The sequence below is a fragment of the Anas platyrhynchos genome, chromosome 11 (genome assembly GCF_047663525.1).
Source record: "Anas platyrhynchos isolate ZD024472 breed Pekin duck chromosome 11, IASCAAS_PekinDuck_T2T, whole genome shotgun sequence".
Taxonomy (NCBI): Eukaryota; Metazoa; Chordata; class Aves; order Anseriformes; family Anatidae; genus Anas; species Anas platyrhynchos.
Genome location: NC_092597.1, coordinates 8,880,983 through 8,897,855, shown reverse-complemented (window position 1 = coordinate 8,897,855; position 16,873 = coordinate 8,880,983). Strand labels below are relative to the sequence as shown.

The 16,873-nt window shown below is 38.6% G+C and overlaps 1 protein-coding gene across 9 annotated transcripts in view; it reads right to left on the bottom strand.

The window, feature by feature from the left end:
* The window catches only part of ENTREP2 (endosomal transmembrane epsin interactor 2), a 136,914-nt gene that overhangs the window by 3,795 nt on the left and 116,246 nt on the right, over positions 1-16,873 (bottom strand). For 5 of the 9 annotated variants that reach the window (XM_072043396.1, XM_027466198.3, XM_027466196.3 and 2 more), the window contains 7 exons: positions 16,260-16,274; positions 13,377-13,537; positions 12,620-12,758; positions 8,838-8,913; positions 5,176-5,769; positions 1,513-1,590; positions 284-612 (listed from right to left, as the gene is read on the bottom strand). In XM_072043396.1, the coding sequence (XP_071899497.1) occupies positions 284-612; positions 1,513-1,590; positions 5,176-5,769; positions 8,838-8,913; positions 12,620-12,758; positions 13,377-13,537; positions 16,260-16,274 (1,392 nt within the window). The remainder of the gene's footprint in view (positions 1-283; positions 613-1,512; positions 1,591-5,175; positions 5,770-8,837; positions 8,914-12,619; positions 12,759-13,376; positions 13,538-16,259; positions 16,275-16,873) is intronic. The other 4 variants (XM_027466200.3, XM_027466193.3, XM_027466192.3 and 1 more) reach the window with 3 other exon arrangements.

Genomic DNA, 16,873 nt, shown 5'->3' with positions numbered 1-16,873 from the left:
ATAAGAGATATCGCTGACTACCAATGTGTAAACTCAGTTCCCTACAGATCTCTTAGGATTTTACCAGTATTGGCTTCAGCTGAAGAATTTAAAATGCATTTATAATTGCCTCAGTGTAAAATGCATTACTGCTTGATAAATACAAATTATTTCCTACTAAAGCCATGTTACCACACGATATCATTTGTAATAATTCTCTGATCTATTCAAAACTATAAAAACATTTTCATAAGGCACATGTCTCATCAAAGTTGAGCAAATCTTTAGAACACGAGTGACATACCTGGTCTATAATATTGGCACTGAAGATGGCTTCTTCCATGTGTCTTTCATCAGATTTTATTACTGATCGTATACTGTTCACTACATGACGTACTTCTGGAGGGAGATTACAGTTTGAATGTTCCAAAAATTTGGCAACTAAAATTTTGGTGTCTTTATATGCCTTAAGGTCCACTAAAGAGCGTGGTCGCTCTTTTGAGGCTGTTCGCAAAGCCTTTGGCTTTAAGTGGAAATCAATTTTCCTTGTATCCCTCTGTTTTCCAGTTGGTAGGAAACTGCTCAAAGAATGCTGACAAGCAGAGGCAGCCATATGAGAATCAGAAACAGGAACTAAAAGAAGGGGGGGGAAGAATATCTTTAAAGTAAATGTTTTACACAAACCAGAACAACAAATAAAAAACACAAAACAAAACAAAACACACACAACAAGGCAAGTCAAGTATCCTCACAAAAGGTTTTGTCATAAATTGTCTGTTTTCTCCAGAGATAATAAAAACGTCATCGAGGAAACCTTTTAACCAAAGGTCAAGGTACAATTCATTCTCATGACCAAGAAGGGCTGTATTTAGGGAGAGTGTGGAGTGTGGACATAATTAAAATGCTTCATAAATCAGGCATTTTTGTTACCTCTACTTTCAGCAATTTCAGTGAACGTTAATGGTAAGGGGAAACACCAGCTACTCGGTGTTACGTATGTAACTTGGAATGTTTTAGCTTGTTTGGCTTTAAGGAAAAATTTCCCCTTGCTTCTAGTTAGGCCCCAAAAATGATAAGTGGGGAATCACATATGAGAGATTGGTGAGAAATACAGAGAATGCAAAAATGCTAAACTAAGAGTCCAATTGCACCATTTGTGATTTGTGATCAAAGGCGGTGTCCAAAATAAATAAATAAATAAATACAGCAACATAACAGAATGAGAAAGGTCTGCCTCCACACCTGATGCTTGCATGTGTAGAGAATCTGTTTTTGCTCTTCACAGTACACTGTGAGACAAAGAAACCCAATCCACTATACTTAGTACAAGAACCAGGAGTCTGGCAAGAGGTGGGCTCGGTGAACACGTGTAAGTACGGTTCTGTTGGAATTGTACATCACGCATCTGTGCTGTTACTGAGCAATTTTTACTCCAAACTTTCTTGATCATATTTCTCTATCAGAAGCTTATTTTAATTTTTAAACCAAAATAATGAAATCTACACAATCCTGCTTTAGAAAACAGATCCTCACCTGTTTCTAATGTTGCTGGAGACAATCCTGCATCTTGATGCCGTCTACATGCAGGAGGAGTCCAGGCACAATGATCACCTTGAACCAAAGACAGACAGACAGAAACAGCACAATCAAGCCCTGTTATCCTGTGCTGAAAGCAAGGAAAAATACATTTGGATCGTTTGGATCTTTTATCATCTCCTTTACAGAATGAATCTACTCAGCTGCAATACTACTTGCAAGATGTCCATTCACAAAGAGAAACTACTATATTCAGAAACGTCCTGGGTAGGTGACCACTATGGTTACTGGTGATCCAATTAATAACAAATGTTTGCAGAGCTACTGCAAACAGCTCTGGACGTAGCTGTCTTCTAATGACAGTGTTTCTGGGATGCCAGCACAAGCATCCATGATCACAAGATCACACTGTGCTGTAATTCACAGTGCACTCTTTTTGATCTCAAGCTTCTGACAGGCAAGATGGAATAAGCCCTTCCATTCTGCTGGGGGTGTTTGTGCCTGGTTTCAGAACTGAAAACTATTTTAAACTTCTTGGTAGATTAGTAGAGGTTTTCTTTCATATCTTTAGGGAAAGTTTGTAATGAAAATAATGAAATGAAGTCAAACAAACATAAGATGCTGCACAGAAAAGTAAGCAAAGAGACAGCCACTGTCCTGTCTTGATTTTTCCTCATGGTGCTGACACACTGCAACACAGGAATCACAGCATGCTTAACGAGAGGAGACACTCGAGAAGTTCCATCTTCCCACCCTTTATTACCCTGCTTAACAAACCTGTGCCAGAGACAAAACTACAATACTGGACACTACTCTGAATTACATGGGGCACGGACACTACCATAATCACCCTGGAGTATCCCAGGACACTCATCTGACAGAGCCATGTGGTCATAATCTCTGCATTTCGGCATAGATCAGGTTTACTGAAACAAAGATCAGTGCTCAAAGTTGATTCTGTCCTCCTTTGCTATGATAAACTTCATGGAGAAAAGACAGGAAAATGTGCAAACCTCTCATTTGTAAGGTTTCCCCCCCCCCAATCCTCCCTTTTTATTAAGTGGTAAATTTTTTTTACAGAGATTTTGTGTGAATGCATGAGACTTAAATCGGGGAATTGGAGACTTAAAATCAGGGACTACACAGTGATTATAAACACAGCTATTACACCAAACTTTTATCTAGTTTCTATACTACAAATGACAGATACTTTAAAACAAATAAACTCACTTTCAGCATTAAATGATAAATGGGGGAATTACTGAGTCCATCCTGACAAGATGTGCTTGAAGCACGTGACTCGTGTTATCAGTCTAAAAGCCTACCCAGTTGTTACAACCCTATTGCACTCATGCAACAACCCTGTGCCAAATAATTTATGCTCCAAACTAGGTGTAGTGCAATCACAGTAACATTCAAGGCCAATTTGAAAAATAAAAAAAGCCCTACACAGTTAACTTTAAGGTTGCACTTCTAAATCTGTTACCATTGACTTCTGTGGGCAGGTTAATCAGCAGGTGAGTTATTCTTCTTAAAGCAAAAAGACGGGATCCTAGGGCAAAGCTAAACCCCACTTCCTGATCTGACCATTACATTTTCCCATTCGTGAAAATGCCTGAAGCTCCCCCAATCCTCAAATCCCCCAAATCTATAGCGTGTCTCTTACATGACTTATTAGTCTCAACGAGATGCAGTTAGACCAGCAGTCGGTCATGACAAACCTAGATCAAATGCTTCTTTAAGTGAGCTGAGTATAAAGAACTTCAGCTGTGTCACAGCTTAGGAAAAGTGTGCTTAAGGGCTGCTACAAGCAGCCTGTATGCGTTAGCAGAATTGTGCCACTTCTGATTTCCAGATAAAGGTCATTAACAAGTAGAGCAAGGAAGGTGCGTGAAATGAAGTAGTGAAAACCTTCACAGAGTAAAATTCTGCAAATTCTAGTTTGCCAAAAACATAAATGAAAGAAACGTGCAGATCTAAACTCAAGTGCTTCTCTTGAACATTCGGTTTTAAAGTGTCTTCTGTACGCAGCATACCAGAGAACTAAGCCAGCACAAAGATATTCCCTCGGAGTTACCCCATCTCATGCTCCCCCTCTGCCACGTGTGACCGGTATCTCTAGAACTATCTCTGCTTCATTATCCATTATTACAATCTTTGCTAAAACCAGTTAAATCTCAGTCATGTTTAACCCCTGTTCTCAACTAGGGAACTTGGAAATTAGTCAGAATAATTCCTATAGTGATAATAAATTAAATATGCCACTCCTCCAGAAAAGATGATGGATGTATTTAGGACATGTTAAGAATGACGGCAGAGCATCTGTTAGGGCAGATGTCCCAGCAGTCAGCTAGAGCACATAGATACGGCTGCCTACATTAATATCTCTGTCAAACACTACTCAGAGAGCATATGGAGCTCAATATGGAAAACTCACACAACGCAATCCAGAAGAGAAAGGGCTGTTCTTCTCATGTTTGGCACAGTGTAAAGGATTCAGAAATTCCTACTTGCTGTCTGCACAGCAGCTTCATAGCACCTACATATCCTAGCCGAGGAAATTTCATTAAAAAAGTGCAGACTTCTAGATTAAAGATTCACATTTCCTCGACAGCATGCCAGATTTCTAAAGGTAAAAGACATTCAATTACTGAACTAGGTATGAGGTCTCTGAAATTCATAGGAACAGAATAATGATGCCAAAAACATAATAGAACCAACACTTCATCTTCCTAAATGAAACCAGTCATTTCAGCATTTTGTCTACTTTTGTTCTGATGTAGTCATGATTTTTTCTCTAGAAGCCTTAGAAAGCCCGGTGAATGCATATGTATCAGCATCATCTGACAACTCCCAAAGCTTTCATCTTTATTTTCAAACCACTACTCCAAGTCACCCCTTTGAATCTCTCCAGTTTACATCCTTTTGTAAAACCTGTACTTTTCAAATGCTTCAGACAGATCTACATTCCTGCTGTTATTTGACCAAGCCACTCCCTTCTAAAGCAAACATTTATTTTCCACCAATAAGCCGATTTTTATGAAGATACAGGGTTCAGCTAACAACTCCTCTCTTCTTCCCAACTTGTCTAAAAGGAGATTCATAGCAGAAGATGCTTATCCTCAGCAGTCAAAAGCTTTCCTTTTCATTCATCAACTTGTCATGTGCCTCATCTTTCATTTATTTTTTCTTTAAAACTTGTCACTGTACAGTCCAATACAGTTACATTGTGACTGCCTCTGAAATGAACCAGTCCTGTCAATGTCAGTGTCACCTTCAGGAAACACAACCTGCTGTATTATAAGCATGACAGCTCAATTAATCATTTCCCACATAGAACCCAGCTATTGTTCAACCTTGTAGTTCAGTTTCTCAATATAACAGTAAAAGAGGAGTGGAAGCATCTACTCAGGGGATGGTTTTCTGATCAGTGCAGAAAGGCTGGTACAATTCAGAAAATCCAAAATTAATTTCACTGTCATTTTTACCACTTTCACTTAAAAAAAAAAAAATAGATCTAGAAGATGTGCATGGAATTAAGTCTTCACATGTCAGTCAACCCTCACTGAAAAGTTTCACGATGTACAGCAGCACCAAATGCATAAAACCAACATCACTCATTAGGTCCAAGCTCCGTCATCCTCGTTACACTACACCTACCTTCTGCATAAGACGAACACGACACAGGATCGCTCAATGATCGAACTATATTTGAATTTCGGCATTTTGTCCCATGGTGCTGCTGGACAGTACTCTCGGGGCTGCTCACATATGATGCAGTATTTGGAGGTCCAAAACAGGGAGCAGTCTGGGAAGGGACAGCGGGCTGGCTAGAGACCATACAGCAGATCTTCTTTTCTTTCAAATGTGCTGTGACATTGCTTTCTTGAGCAGAACTCTGCAATTCTCTTTCTGAGGGGCTGAAATTCACTGAGGAACAGTCTGAGGATCTGCCGTGAGCACAGTTCTCATTTTCCTGTCCTTGTGACTTGTCTGTAGATGCTCTGCTGTGCAAACTGTCATCCTCATCAGGAAAACCCTCTGAGCAAGTTCTGTGGGACCTGCAGCGGATGCTGTAATCCAGACTGCTGCAGCTCTGGCCTGTAGCCCCTTTGCGGCTCGTACAGCAGGGAGAAAAATCTGCCGAACGGAGAGACCCCTGAACTTCCAGCGAACAAAGATCTTCGGAGGAGCAGCTGTGGTCTGGGACATCGGCAGCCTCAGAGACCATCAGCGAGGTACTCTCACCAGATACTGCAAAACAAGAGACCCAGAGAAAAAGGAAGACTTCTTGCACCACCACCACCCTGCACTTCAATAACCTGATTTACATTTGGGAATTGTCACGTAGATCAATAATTATTCCAAACCTTTCAGGTGACAGAATGCCAAAGCAGTAACATAATTTACTTGTTTTTAGTGTCTTTCAGCAAAGGTAATTTGTGTTGTCAACCACTTCCATCAGCTAACAAGCATTTTTGAGCACTGAAGCCAAAGTTCCATCTGAAACTCCATTTGGCTAGCAGCAGATCTGCCACTGCTGGTTTCTCTGGTTAACAGTGAGAGATTGCATGTGGTGGTAGGCAAAGTAATGCTTTACAGAAATGCTGGAAAAACAAGGCTCTGATCGCTTCCAAACCTATCACTACTTTAAGTATGAGCTTTCTAGCCAGGCATAACTTCCTTCAAACATATATTTAAGATCTATACAAATGAGAACTCTTCACATCACATCTCTGGCACACAACCTAAGAAATCAGACACTCACGTTTCAGATACAAGCTAAACATTCTGTGCAGGGCCACATCATCTTGGAAGCCCTCTGTACTACAAACTGACATCGTTAACACCTCCTCTGCCACGTGTTCATACAGACGTTATGGATGAAAGTGACTCCGTGTACAAAAATAAGTATTTAGCTCTGCATTATTCCCAAATTTGTGACAGAAATTAAGGAAATTGAACTAGATCACGTCACCTCCCAGTCTCCAGTAATATAAGCAACATTTTTCCCAAATCTGACTGAAATTCCTGAGAAGGCCCTACATCCAAAATCAAAATACTTACAAAATATAAATCACATTATTCTGTTCAGCGCAGCATCCTCTGATACCCTCTTCTCCATAACAGCTGTCACTAACCATACTGATGAGACAAATGTATTTTAACTTTTGTGTTCACAGGAACAGAAAAATAGGATTTTGCAGCGAATACGGGAATGCTCATAAGCACCCCCAAATTTTGGTGTCTAGGAAGCAGAAAGCTTTTCACAATAGGCAGAAATTAACTATCAACATGAAAAACAAGTATTCACGAAATTAGATTTTATGAAAGACATTTTTTCCTTACATAAAATAGATCAAGCCAACTATTTTCTTTTGGGGTTCCTAGGCAATAGATTTGTAATACTTCCAACACAATTACAAGATTGCCAAAAAGGTCATTATAATCACTTATGGAAATACATCTGTGCAGCTACACTATGTTAAAAATGCTTAACATGCACTGCTCAAACTGCAGTACTTTATTGGACCATTTAAATATGTGATGGGTCCCCAAACATTTTTTACCTAATGAGACGATTCTTTTCAACATACTCTTTTAACTGAGGCTTTGAAACACCTATGAAGTTACCTGGATAACTGGATAAATGAAAGCATCAAGTTTATGCCTGTCTTCAGAGCAGAGATCTTCACTGTCTTAACTCTGGTTTTGTTGGATTCAGCTGATAGCTAGACTGGGGTTGTTTGTACCATTTTCAACCTCAAGGGCCTTACACTGTATTTCCACCGCTCAAGGGCCTTACACAGTACTTACAGCTTCATACTGTGCTACTCTTCCATGGGCATTTTTTTTTCCCCCTGAGTACTATACAAAGCAGGGGGTTGACAGATGTGAAGTCCAAACATACTTTTGAATTTTAGTACCTAGCTGTGCATTAGTCCTTGTTAATAGCAGAAATTAAAGGCCAGCCACTGCAGTTGTCCAACATCAGCTTGTCTGTTTGAATATTTAGCAGTAGTTAAAGGTGACAGCTGATGGCTCTGGAAACTGAAGTCCTTCACAGAATCACAGAATTTCTAGGTTGGAAGAGACCTCAAGATCATCGAGTCCAACCTCTAACCTAACACTAACAGTCCCCACTAAACCATATCCCTAAGCTCTACATCTAAACGTCTTTTGAAGACTTCCAGGGATGGTGACTCCACCACCTCCCTGGGCAGCCCGTTCCAGTGCCTAACAACCCTTTCAGTAAAGAAATTCTTCCTAACATCTAACCTAAAACTCCCCTGGCGTAACTTTAGCCCATTCCCCCTCGTCCTGTCACCAGGCACATGGGAGAACAGGCCAACCCCCACCTCGCTACAGCCTCCCTTAATGTACTTATACAGAGCAATAAGGTCACCCCTGAGCCTCCTCTTCTCTAGGCTGAACAAGCCCAGCTCCTTCAGCCGCTCCTCATAGGACTTGCTCTCCAGGCCCCTCACCAGCTTCGTCGCCCTTCTTTGGACCCGCTCAAGCACCTCGATGTCCTTCTTGTAGCGAGGGGCCCAAAACTGAACACAGTAAAATTACAATTACATGCAGAACAGACACTGTGTTTAAGATCAGATTCTCCTTGCCAGGCTGCTCATCTCTGCCTATAAGTGTACTAACTGAGAACACCTACCAGTCTGTTTCGTAATATGAAATTATATGAAAAGTATTTATTGGAAGCTTTACACAGTAATTATTTAATGCAAACTACCCAGCATCACTCAATCCACATAGCTGAAACCACTGAGTTTAAGAGGGCCCTCCACAGCAACAGACACGTTAAGGAGGCCTCTGTTAGTAACTTTTTAACTTAAAATAACATGCTCTGAGCTTTTTACTCATTCACATCTGTGCTTCAGGAAGCACATTTCTTGTCTGGGCTGCTGGAAGCCATGCAGGGTAACTACAGCATGCAGAGGGGACACGTGGACTATCATACAGGCGCTCATGTTTGCTGACAATGAGAAACAAACTGCCTGTTATACGCAGAACTCTTCAAAGAGAAATGACAGTTGTCGTAGCTGCCTCAAAGGGCTTTAATCACAATGAGTACGCTTCCAGGGGAGCTACAGAGCATGCTTTGTTAAACAGAACTCCCTTCTCAATTCCTCTGTGCTTCCAGCCACATCTTTTATGGCTGCAAAAAGGTTCGTGCCATGAACAATTTGGAAGCAAATCCTTCTTTCTACATTAGCAAAGGCAAAAAAAGAAGTAAAAGCCCGCTCAAAAATCCTACACAAAAATATCTCAGCCAAGTAGACGGCAATAACACTATGATCAATCACCTTGTGTGCTGAAGCCCGGGGTCATGTTCCTCTCACCCAAGCTTGATTCAGATGCTTGCTGATCAGTACCAGTGACCTAAACGAAAATTGTTTAACGAAACAGTACATTAGTCGGCAGTTTACCAAAACAAAGAATAACACTGATGATCTGAACAATACAGAGCTGGCAACATGAAATAACTATCTGCTGCTATTCAGTCTGAAACCTAATTGTAATATCTTACAATGTTTTTGGGTCTGGAAAAATGCAGTGCAAAGCAACGTGCTTGAAGCATTTGTTAGTTTGTTTTTCTAGAATCTACAAGCTAAATTCATCTTGAATACACAACAGCTGGGGCTGCATGGCCACATTACAAAACCTGCATGTCTGCAGTGCTTCAAACTTATTAAAAACAGCCTCTTCCAATACTCTGTAATTTTTGTATTATGTTTCACATTATATCACCCTAAAAAGGACGGAGAACAAAAAATAACCACAAAAACAATCATAAGAACCGTATTTTCCTCTGTGTATTTGCCTAGATGTTAATACCTGCTGTATTTCTAAGCCCTATAAGAGCACCGCCCGACTGAGGGGCAGGGTGTTCTTCACCCTGTCAGAGATCGCTGAAGGGAGATGACACTAGTGACTTTTTTCTGAAAGAGTAGATCGAAGTGGGTAAATTTCCTCCACTTTTGAAAATCGTAACAACAAAATACAGAATCAGTCCCACTGGAAAGACTTCATACATAAACAACTGAAATTTGGAAATTTTTCTTTCTACTGATTTTAATAGACTTTGTGTCGAACCTTTTTGCCAGCCTCATTAAATTTTCAGCAGTTCTTTGGGATTATGATTACTGTATGTATATTTAATAAAAAGGCTCCAATAAACACCTCATAAGAATACATGTGAAAAATATAGAAAGACAGGTCAAAGGGAATAAGATGGATACTATCCTTAGTAGGAAGAATCAAATCTGCTCCTGTAGGGCCACAATTAACTAGTAAAAGCTCATTACAGTTGGTGACAGACTTTAGAAATAACCATCATTCACCTCTTTGAAATCCTTTTTGTCAAGAGATTAATTTGTATCTGGCCTTCTAAAAAATTGAATGTGACACTATTACTCTGAACTTATTAAGAAAAGAGCTTTCAATGCATATGCCTGTGTAGATTAATGCATGCATATATACATATAGCTTACTGCACCTACTCATTTCTAAAACGTATCTATCCGTAGCTTACTCTCACCAAGTGATCAAAAAATATTTTTCAGACACAATTTTAAGAAGTGATTCTAAGCCTAAGGGTTTGGGAATATAACCCCCCAAAATAAAAAAGAACCAGAAACATTTTAACTCAGCAATACATGAAAAGGGGATTGGAAACCAAACAAAAGGCAAAAGCAGTCATATTTTTAGAAATATGCTTGAAAAAGAGATATTTTTTTTCTTTGAAGAAAACTATCATATCTGTGGTAAGAAAAAGATCAGTGATGTCACTGTAAGTTGCAGATGACTCTTGGGAACTCACTGTGGAAATGCTTACTCTTCTGCTTCAATCTAGCACAACACATTCATGTCTTTAGTGCCTGTTTTATTCACTACATCAGCGTTTTAGAAATATTCTACTGCTTATGCTGAAATAATAGCCTTCATCAGCTAGGAGACACATATTTTCTAACCTGAACACCTACTACCAAACTGCAAAAAGGTTACTTTTGCAAATGGAAATTGTAGTTTTATTTTCAAATAGGTAATGCAAGAACAACTTTATGGAAGCAAGTATAAGCTTGTAAAAAGGATGTAAAGTTTTGTCCAAAGCAGGAAGTGTCCTCGAGTGCTTTTTGTTGCTGGAGAAAGTTGGATCAGAAAATAAAATGATTATTTTCTCTAACTAGACTTCTGAAGAAATAATGTTTTAAAAGGTGTTTGCTGTTTGTGTATTAAAAACTGAAGGTTCTACTAAAATTCATGTCGTTTCACAAATTCTTAACCATGACAAAAGAATATCTGCTAAATACTTGTGCTGAAATGTTTATTGGCCTTGTACATTCTGCCAGTCACCTGGCAGATGTAGTAGCATCGTCTAGTACCTATAAAATGGTCTAGTGCCTATAAAATCAGTTACATGCAAGGTTGAGGTTTTGGCAAGTCTCCACTACTGAAGAAGAGCCATCTGAGCTTCAATCTAGTAAATCTAAAATAATTTCTGAATGTACTTTATATGCATTTGTAATTGATTAATCTTCTTGCCTGGGGGGAGGGGGGAAGGAGAATTATAGTTTTAATTGTAGGAGATAACAGTCACAAGATTTAGTTAGATCAGTCATGTAATAGTTGGCATGGGGGTTTACACAGCTTCCTGCACTGCCTCGTGTAACAAACCTTACTGATTTGTACATTCTTCAACATAAAGGCTGGCAAACAGTCACCAAGTTATCAATAGAAAAAGGTAAGAAAAAACATGCTTTCAACAAGTCTGAACAGACTACAAGTCAGTAAAACAAAGTAGTCACTGGTATAATTCACCCAGATATGCTTGTTCTTTTCTACACCCTAGTCAATAACTCCCATGGAAAATAATGTGGAAAACTTTTTTTCCATGGTCATAAAACCAGAATTCCTAATCAGTACCGATGACAACAGCAATTTTTGTTTAGATGCAACCAGTTAAATTAGCGCTGACATTTGTTGTGTATGAAATGCATGAATACTGAATCTAATTTGATACAATTTAATAAAACTCTAAGGAGCTCAATCCATCTAAAACCAAACACAATCTATTGCTTGATGCTCAGTAAGAGATTAATAATTACTGTCACATAATGGTTCCCAGAAGCACTTCTGTAGCTAAAGCTCTGCCGTGATTTCCATTGCAAAGTGAGGGCTTCAGTTCACACTGTCCTGTGGCTTGATGTGTATTAAATGGGAACGTCTGCACCACATAAGACTTTAGGATTCCATTTGTTCCCTATTAAAGACCTAAAACTGTCTTGGACTTTGTCTCGATTCCTCCATTTACAGACTGATTGTGACACTGACTGCAAAAAATAGGCTAGGGCTTTTGCCATGAAAAGCAGCGTACAAAGTTGCTGTGTAGGCTTTAGTTAGCACTGCCTATATACTTCACTTCTGATACGGAGCACCTGTTCTTATTTTGCTCCTGCAAGCCCTCCTCATCAGCAGCTATCAGGCAGATGGAAACTTGCTATGCAATTACCACCACTTAGTAATTTAAAATCACCACTCCTTTTCGCTATCTGCGAAATGCTTCTGGAACCCACCTGTCTGAGATGGACATGCAAGGTACTGACTCTGACCCCAGATACTGAAGTTTAGCAGTTAATACATCTATAAATTAAAGCTCATGGTCTCCTTGAAAGAGCATGACTTTGCCACTTTAAATTATGTCTTGTTAAATTATATTTTTGTTATATGCTAGGTGCTGTTATGCTGTTGGATACTGATGTACACGCAAAGCATAATCCCAATTACAAAAGCACCCAAATTGATTTTATGCTTAACAATAAACAGACCTTCTAAACCTTACTTAGTACTACATAAAAATATCTTATCACAGATAAGATCAATCTTCCCCTCCCCCCCAACAATGTATAATTCATATTACTTTTGTCTTTAAAAAAAAAAAAAAAAGATATTAATTACTGAAAAAAAAACAACTCCTTCAGGGCTTGCAGGTTCCTCTGACTCGAAGTACAATTAACTCCTAAATTATTTTAGATCATATAATGAACATTTGGAGACTATGTAAAGAATTTCCTTTGGCTTTCCTTACCTGACTAGCAGGTGTCTCTCCAATCACTGCCTCATAAGGAGGGGGCAGCTCAGTTGGATACAGTATTCCTGGGCTGTTAATGGTGACTTCATATAAAGCACTGAACGGGGAATGAGGAAAGTCCAAATGGAGTCCTCTACTTAAAAACACAAACAAGGCAAATTAACTCTTAGGAAATTAAATTAGATTTATTTATTTATTTGGCAGACTATTATCTATGCCACAGTGATGTAGAGCTTGCTTTGTATCAAAAGCAAATACACTACAAAGAAATTCATTCAGGAAATGCAGAGCGCCAAAATGAATCCCTCATTCATAGTATAGCTTTAAAAAAACGCATTTCATTTTGGATACCAGCCATCTGTACTAGCCCATTTCAATCACTCATGTCCTTCACTACTCCACAACAATGCACATATACACCAATCATTCCCTTAGAAAATAAAATCTCACATTCAACTTCAAGTGCACAATGTTAGCCATAAAAGGATTATCTATACGCTCAGTTCTGCTTTAAGTTCAGGTATTGTTATCCTTGCCTTTAGTTAAGTTCAATCACTTCTCTATCACAGCAGTGCTTTAACATAAATATTTCTGCATGAGTCCTAACAAGTGTGCAGAACAGATATCTAATCTCCCTGGAAAAGAAGCACCTAACGTAAGCAGAAGACATTATTTCACTTCGTATTCTTTGAAAGAGTTTCACGGTCTGTAGCTCAGAGCAATGCAGTAACTAACAACAGGGAAGAAGAATCACCTCTGTGCCTCCACCACAGGTGTGCAGGTGTACTCCGGGGGGTAGTAGGGTGGAGGTGGTATTGGTGGTATGAACTCATCGAAATCCAAGGTTTGATGCAGGATAGTCCCGTGTGGAGTCATGCAGTCCGGATTGGCAGAATGGGGCCGCTGTGGCAGAAACTGAAAATGAATAGGTCAAATTCCTTCAGATGGTAGAAACAAAACTATCACTGATAACATGAATGGTAACAAAGGTCAGTTTTAGCAACTCTGATCAATACATGATTTTATGAATACCCATACAGAAATGGAAGAGACATTTCTGGAAGCATAAGAACATGTGACATCAGCAAGGAGTGAGAATTAAATTGCTAAAATATAAAACAATGTTTTACTGAAGGCAGAGGAATCTGTGCCTCAAAGCACGTACCCTTAGGGCGGAGAACAGGCATTTCAAAATAAACAGCATTTCAAGAAACAATTCTACCTCACGATACAATTTTATTACACCACTACATAATCACCCACACTTTAATAATTGAGTAACAATAGATACAATAACTAAAAAAACAAAATACTTGCATGTTTTTGATTCCAATTTGAAATGCCTTGTGCTTAAAACAAAACTAAACAACCCCCAAATAAAACAAATGAGAAATCAGTTGCCATATGGTCATTACATTTTGACTAAGGATACTATATTTTTCGATTACATAACAACAAAAAAAGCACCATTTAAAATTATTCTTAATAAACATTTATCATTTGGTGATACAGATAGAACACATGTATACATTGTATAAAAGTTTTAAATACTGGTATGAATGTAAGATAGATATTTATTCCATAACATCTCACATCCAAAAAGAAAATAACATCTCACAACCAAAAAGAAAATAACCACAATAAATAATAAAAATAATAATTCTGCAAAGCACTGCCAATATTTGTGTCAAGAACCTAATCAACTTCTAGCACAGCAGTGATATCAAGAAGCCATTCTGATACTTCTGGTGTCAGGTAAAAAGCCTTCTAAACAAAGGCTTAAACTGCTTCAGGGTTAAATATGGACATTCTGCAGCTCACAGGGAATCCAGATGCCTCGGCCTGGCTTTATATAGATCCCACAAAAGAAAGGGAATCAACAGACAATCCAAAAGGACTGAATTCTTTCTTCTTCAGCAAGCTTCTGCTGTCACACCACTTTTTTGGATCTTTAGGTAAGCTGCTCTTTAGCTCTTGCCATTTATAACAAGTGAGCTAAGCAAATTTACTGAAGGTACATTTCTCTTTTACACTGGAATAAGGGGAGATGTGTGTGCTATTGTCTTGTTATATCATTACTATTTTTAAAAAACATAATAAAGACTGAAAAATTAAATTATATCATTAATTAAAATTAATTAAAAACATGAAAACATTTATACTTGGGAGATCCAGTAAATAGAAAGTAACTGGCTTTCATTTTCCTTGTCAGTTTTATATTTTTCACCGTTGCAGAAAAACGTGCCTTGGCACAGTTATTCTGACTTCAGATCACTGAGCAAGTGTTGTTGGTCTTTGGTATTTAGAAGGTTGAGTTACATCTTAATTCTACCCAATACGCTACATATGTTGCATTAAACTTTCACTTTTGAAGCAACACAAGGTAGGGCCAGGGAGGACTGGTTTCAGCTGTTTGGGAAATGAACCAGTAGTTGCTTACTAGCTGTATCTCTAGAGATATTTTATCAATTATTAAATAAAGAACCTTCACTTCGGAATACTTTATTTTATGTCCTATAACCAATGACTTTCAGACATTTTTTCACATCTACTAATGGTGCAGGAATAAGAGGTTTAATCCTCATTACATACAATGTCTGATGCTGTTACCCTGAGTACAATGAGGCATTTCTACAGGTTTCTCTTAGAGAATACAACACCTAAGACATCGAGATTTAGAGTTTATTGATATGGTTTAGCGGAGGACTTGTTAGTGTTAGGTCAGAGGTTGGACTAGGCTATCTTGGAGGTCTCTTCCAACCTAGGTGATTCTGTGATGGCATTACCTACTGTTAACTGCTAAACAGCAAGCCTTTGCCTGAAGTGATACATACAGTCATCAGTCCATTATCTTCCCAAACACATTGAAGAATCTTTTAGAAAAATAAAAAGCAACTAAAGGTAAAGATGAAATATCAATCTAGTGCCAGTGGTAAAAAAAAAAAAAAAAAAAAAAAAAAAAAAAAAAAAAAGCCTCTTTCAGAAATTAAACCAGACTTAACTAAATGACCTTAATCTGTAGAAAAAAATATCATAATGGAAGCATATCTGTGCATTCAGCTCACATTTTGTACCCTAGTTGATTCCAACAGACTCTGGACAATTCTTTTTTCCCTAGAAGAGGTGATAATTTGGGTCATCTTTACGGCCTTGACACCAAGCACTTCTCTTTTACAACTTTACGTTCCTCCAGGCTATTTAGACATACTGCCAGAGAACCCAGCAGTTGGTTTCCTCCTCAAGAAGAGGTAGCTCGCCCTCTCCAGTTCTCAAGTTTCCCAGAGCTTGTTGCATTCGGACATATATAATGGGCAATAGTCTTAACGCTTTTGAGAACAAGGCAATTAACAGAGCGCAATTCTACAGTGAATGAAGCATCAGCATATATTTTGTGGGATGTAAGCAACAGAAGGGAAAGGTTTTGCACAGGAGAGAGTAGGCTGTGATTCAAGAAGGAACAGACCTAATGTATAGATGCAGCTCAGCTTAACAGCAGAATCATTTGCATCCCTTTCAAGAAGCTTTACTGTGAATACAAGTCATGGCAATGAACTGTGTGACTGATGCTGAGAATGAGTAGCAAAATGGACATGAAAGAAACACATATTTAGAGGGGTGTTTATAAATGACAGTTTACCTGCGTGATATCATCCTGACGGAAGGCACAGAAATTAAATTGAAAGAGGCTGTAAGAGGGAGACTAGCAGAAAATAGAACAACTGCAAATATAAGGGATTATCAGAAAGAACAGACATCCTTGAGAAAACAGCGGGAAAGCTATTAAGCAAGAATTAAATGATACGTTACTCCATACTTCCCTATCTCCTCTTCTCTACCAGCCTACAAAAGTTTATTCTTCCCACAATAAAATGTATTTTAAAAATCTTGAAGAGACAGTCTCAAATGATGAAGGATGGCAGGAACCCAGCAAAGATGCAAAGCGAAGTCTCCAAGGGAGACAACTAGATAAAGGAACAGCAAGAAAATGCAAGCAGCAGACAGACCTGGACTAGGTGGAGGAACACTGACAAACACTCGCAAGGAAATGCACTTTTCTTTGTGTTACAAAGCAGTTGTTAGTGAGTAATCAGTCTCAAAATAGTTGATGGCAATTGAATAGCAATAAGAACTGTGAAACCAAAAATTGGTATGACCTGCTTGGTCACAAGTACAGACAAGGTCAAGCTACATTCAAATGTCATTTCAAAAAACTATAGCTCACACTAAGAAACAACTCAGCGTGTCTCCTAG